This window comes from Punctularia strigosozonata (genome assembly GCF_000264995.1).
Source record: "Punctularia strigosozonata HHB-11173 SS5 unplaced genomic scaffold PUNSTscaffold_5, whole genome shotgun sequence".
In the NCBI taxonomy this organism is placed as follows: Eukaryota; Fungi; Basidiomycota; class Agaricomycetes; order Corticiales; family Punctulariaceae; genus Punctularia; species Punctularia strigosozonata.
Window position 1 is genome coordinate 1,097,030 of NW_006767437.1, and position 5,085 is coordinate 1,102,114.

The 5,085-nt window shown below is 46.4% G+C and overlaps 1 protein-coding gene across 1 annotated transcript; it reads right to left on the reverse strand.

Moving 5' to 3' along the window:
• Positions 1-4,414: 4,414 nt before the first annotated feature.
• PUNSTDRAFT_66106 (uncharacterized protein) lies at positions 4,415-4,645 on the reverse strand (the record flags this gene model as incomplete). The annotated part of the gene is made up of 1 exon (XM_007382956.1): positions 4,415-4,645. The coding sequence occupies one exon, from the start codon at positions 4,643-4,645 to the stop codon at positions 4,415-4,417; it is 231 nt and encodes a 76-aa protein (XP_007383018.1).
• Positions 4,646-5,085: the final 440 nt, after the last annotated feature.

Consider the following 5,085-nt stretch of genomic DNA (forward strand, 5'->3'; position numbering starts at 1 on the left):
CATAGCCTCTTCCTTGGCGTCTTGATTTGGTGATCGTTTCTATCTCATATTCTTCTTGTCCGTCTATGAGATCCGGTGGCGGTTTCTGGTGTGACTCGCCGTATTCTTTCGTCCGCGTGTACGGTGTTAGAAGCGATGCATGAAACACAGGATGTATCTTCCATGTCCTGGGTAGTTTCAGCTTGAATGCACCGGTTCCTACTTCGTCTTCTATCTTGAACGGCCCGAATCGCTTTGGTGCCAGCTTGGCTGTTGGGTAGTTATTCTTGAGGTTCTTCCCTTCTAGCCATACTTCGTCGCCTTTCTTGAAATGCGGTCCTGTTATCCCGTGTATCGATTCTTTCAATTGAATCGAGTCAGCTGCTATCTTCATTGCTGCTTGTGCTTCTTGTCGTGCGTCGTTTATTTGCTTTATCCTGTCTTCTGCCGACTGCATATTGCCCTGTGCCCTGAAGGCTGTCGGCCATTCTGGTTTTCTGCCATTCAGTATTTCAAACGGCGACTTCTTTGTAATCGCATGCTCTTTGATGTTGTGTGACAGTTCCGCGTATGGTAGTAGTTCTACCCAATTGTTCTGGTTTTGGTTGCAGAACACCCGCAGGTATTGTTCCAGTTCTTGATTCAGTCTTTCGACCGCTCCGTTCGTTTGAGGGTGGTATGCCGTGGATAACGCCGACCTGACTCCCATTCCGGTAAGTATACTCTTCATAACTTTTGATGCGAATTGCGGTCCCCTATCCGAGATGATCTTCTTGGATATTTCTCTTTGGCTGAATACTCTTCGCAGTATGATTTCCGCCGTTTCATCCGCATTTATCGTCTTCGTGCACGGTTCTACAATCATGCTTTTGGATAGATGATCTGTGATAACACAGATTGAATCTTTCCCTTTGCATAATGGTAAATCTGTTACGAAGTCGATATTAATGGTGTGAAATGCGTACTCAGGTATCTCCGTCGGGTGTATTGGTTCCTTGGTCGGGTTATTCTTGATCTTCGTTTCTTGACACGTTGCACATCCGTCGATGTATTTCTTGACAAACGTCGACATCCCTGGCCACCAGTAGTTTCGCTGTACTAGTTCCATTGTCTTGTATCTTCCTGGGTGTCCTCCTATCTTCGAGTCGTGGTACTCCTTCACGATGTCTCGTCGTAAATCTTCGTCCTTCGGTATGTATACTTTTCCTCTGTAAAGGATTATACCGTCTTCGGTGTTCCATTCCTTCATGCCCTTTGCGAGGCTTTCCGATCCTGCGGCTTTGATCGTTTCTATTGCTTTCATTACTTCTTTGTCATATTTGTCGTTTCTTCTGATGCGCTGTTCCCAGTCATCGTCTTCGTTCTTTATCCGTATTTTCCTGATGATCATCCGCTGCTTGTCATCATGTTGTCTTCTTCCTATAAATCGTGCCTTGAACATTGTCGTTGGTAGGAGTATCACATCCTTGTTGTCATCTTCTACTCCTGTCTTGTGGTCTTCTCGTCTTGATAGTTCGTCGGCCTTGTTCGTCTTCCCGGGCTTGTGCACTAGTTCGAAGTCGAACCTAGTGAGAAACTGCGCCCATCGTGCTTGCCTTCTTGATAGTTTCTGCGATTTCTGAAAGTACTCCAGGTTCTTGTGGTCCGTCCATATTTCAATCTTGTATTTGCATCCTTCTAGGTAATGCCTCCATGCTTCCAGCGAGTTGATTATCGCGAGCAGTTCCTTGTTGTGGACATTGTAGTTTCGTTCCGTCGGTGTGAGCGATTTTGAAATGTATGCAACGGGGTGCCATAGGTCGTCATCCATCAGTTGAGAGAGGACTGCACCATAGGCATAATCCGACGCATCACATTCTATCCTCATTGGTCTGTCCGGGTCCGGCATAGCGAGCATTGGTGTCTTGACGAATTGGTTCTTCAATTCTTCAAATGCTTGCTGGCATTCCTCCGACCAATTCCATTCTTTATCCTTCTTGGTGAGTTCATGCAGTGGTCTTGCAATCTTGGAAAATCCTTCAATGAATCGTCGGTAAAAGTTGCAGAATCCGAGAAACGCTTGTACTTGTTTCACCTTCTGCGGTACCGGCCATTCCATGATTCCCTTCACTTTGACAGGATCCATGGCAATATGTCCTTGCTTGATGATAAGTCCGAGATACTCGATTTCTTCTTTCTCGAATTCGCACTTTTCGGGTTTAACGAAGAGATCGTTTTCTTGAAGTATTTTGAGGACCTTCTTCATCACTTCCTTGTGTTCGTCCTTCGTTTTCGTGAATACCAGAATATCGTCCAGGTATACCGCTACCACTCCTTGGTTAATCAGCGGTTCAAATAGTTCGTTCATCATTCGTTGGAATGTTGCTGGCGAGTTGCATAAACCGAAGTACATGACTAACGGTTCATACAATCCCTTCGGTGTCGAGAATGCGGCTTTCCATTGGTCTCCGTCCTTGATCAGGATGTTGTTGTATCCCCAGCGTAGATCCAGCTTTGAATAGTATTTTGCATCCTTGAGTCGGTCTACCAATTCTTGAATCAATGGTAGTGGAAACGCATCCTTGACCGTGTGTTCGTTCAGGTATCGATAATCTTGTGTCGGTCGCAGCTTCCCATCTTTCTTCCCCACAAAGAAGAATGGTGATGCCTGCGGTGATTTCGATGGCCGTATGTATCCTTTGTCCAACTGTTCCTTGATCCAGTTGTCCAATTCATTCCGTTCCATGCCAAAAAGCGGGTATGCTTTGGCCGATTTCGGTTTGAATGATTCCTTCAGGTTTATCTCGTGGTCCCATGGCTTCGGCTTTGGGAACCTCTCCGATTTCTTCTTGTCAAAAACGTCGAGATATTCATGGTATTCGGTGGGTATCATTTCTTCTGTGGACTTTTCCTTCTTGTCTTTGCTTGCTTCCTGCGCCAATTTCTGCGCCATATTTGAGTACTTCCTGTCGTTTCGTTCCTGTAATTCTTTAATCGTTAGCACCTGCATTTTTCGTACCTTCATTTCTTCAATCGCGTATTGTATCATTTCTTCTTCGTCGTCTTCATCCTCTTGGATGGATACTGGTGCTTCATATCTCTTGACTTCCTTGTCAGTTCTTAACCGTCGAACTCTTGTCAAAGCTCCCTTGATATCTTGTATGAGATCATGGTTTGCTTGGATGGTTATGGGCGGTTTCGTGCGGCATTCTTCCGGACACCTCATCATCTTGATGGTGTACCGTTTCCAATCAATTTCGGGGTTGTGTTCAATCAGCCAGTCCGTTCCTAAGACTACGTCGGTATTCCCGATATCCCCAACGTAGAATCTGTTCTTCTCCTTGTGTATGTTGCCTTGACCGTCATCTATTTCCAGGATGAGGTCCGTCTTGTATTTGCAGACATACGTCGCCTCGTTAAATCCTTGCATCTTGAATGGTTTATCAACGCGATCAAACCATATTGCGTTTTTCAACACAAATTGCTGATTGATGACTAGACCCGTCGCACCGGAGTCTATCAAAACGTTCGCAGCAGCCCTTTTCGTGCCTCGTTGTATGGTTCCTTTTATCTCAATGGAGGGAGCATTCAACCGGTGAATCATCCCAACTTCCATTGTCTCGTCCTTTAATAAATACATCATATCGGTTCCTTGAGGCAAAACGTCCTTCCGGTCTTTGAGCGGCTGCCCTCAAAGACCGGTTCCAAAATCCTCCTGTATCATCATTAGAGCTTGACCTTTATCTTCGTCGGTCATAGCCTCTAGCATTTCCTTGAGTCCTTCTTGAGAGAACTGCATTCTTGCGCGCATCGTTCCTCCTCTTCCTCGGCTTTTCCATCCTCCTCGGCCTCTTCCGGAATTCCCTGCTGTCGGACATTCCCGTGACAGATGTCCCGCTTTGTGACACTTGTAGCACAGTCCTTCTTTAATGTGCCTTTCACGCTCGGCTTGCGACATTCGTTGGAAACGCGGTTGGAACTTAACCGCGTCAACGTCCATCGGTTCTCCATAGTTGTAGGATTGCCATGTTGTCGCCGTCGAGTACGTTTTCGGTACGTCGCTGAACTGCGATTGTACTTGATCCGGGTATATCTTTCTCCCTTGGGAGTTGTCGTTCTTGAGCAGCTTCAGAATTCGTTGTGCGTCGACAGCGAGTTCTTGAATCTTCGGTAGCCCTGTACCTGGTGTTTTTTCTTCTAGTTCGTCGCAGTCGATCCTAGATTCCAGGACCTTGACTCGTACATCCTTGTTCAAGCCGTCTTCAAACTTCTTGATCAATGAGCGGTTATCGTACCCTGAATTCTTGGCTAGGGAGTTGAACGCGCTGATATAAGCGTCGACCGAGCTTTGTCCTTGGCTGAGTCGATCGATAATATCTCTTGCTCTTCTTCCTTTATCCAGGGGTTTGAACGCCGTCTCAAGTTCTGTTATGAACTGATCAAACGTTTGGCTTGCCTAAAGATGACCGGCTGTCGTTGCATCTTTGATGTACTGAGTCTTCCATTGTTCTGCGATTCCCTCCTTCATGTACGAAAGGGCATACGCTATCTTCTTGTTGTCGCTATCGAATTTCTTGGGTTGCGCTTTTATCACCATTTTGCAGTGAGCTGTAAACGCTTCCAACCTAGATCGGTCTCCATTGAACGCTGGTGGAGCGCCGAGCTCTAGTTTTTCGTTGTCGGCCATTTCTTCGTCGTCGTCGGGTTTCGGTGTCGTCTTCTTGTCGGGTTTAATCGTCTCTTCAAGTTCTTGGTCAAATCTCTCTTCAAGTTCTCGGTCAAGTCTATCTTCTTCTTCTTCAGGTGGGTCGATGACTATCGATATTGGAAGTGGGCTTAGTTGGCTCTTTTCTTCAAAATCGATGGTCCCGGTTGTGATGTTCGGTGTCGGGGTTTCGTATCCGACTTCTTCAATCCAGTGGCTTCCTTCAATTCTCCTAGGAGGTGGGACACCAGAAGTTCCTCGTCTTCCGTGTTGATTCCGGAGTCCTTTCCTAGTTGCTTCAGCGATGGTGAGTAAATCGCCTTCCGCTTCAAACTGGTATTCTGCGACTGGTTGTTTGTCTTCGGTCCTGATCGCAAGGTAGGCCGCTGTCGAGTCTGAGTAAACAACGCAGAAGAGTCTTC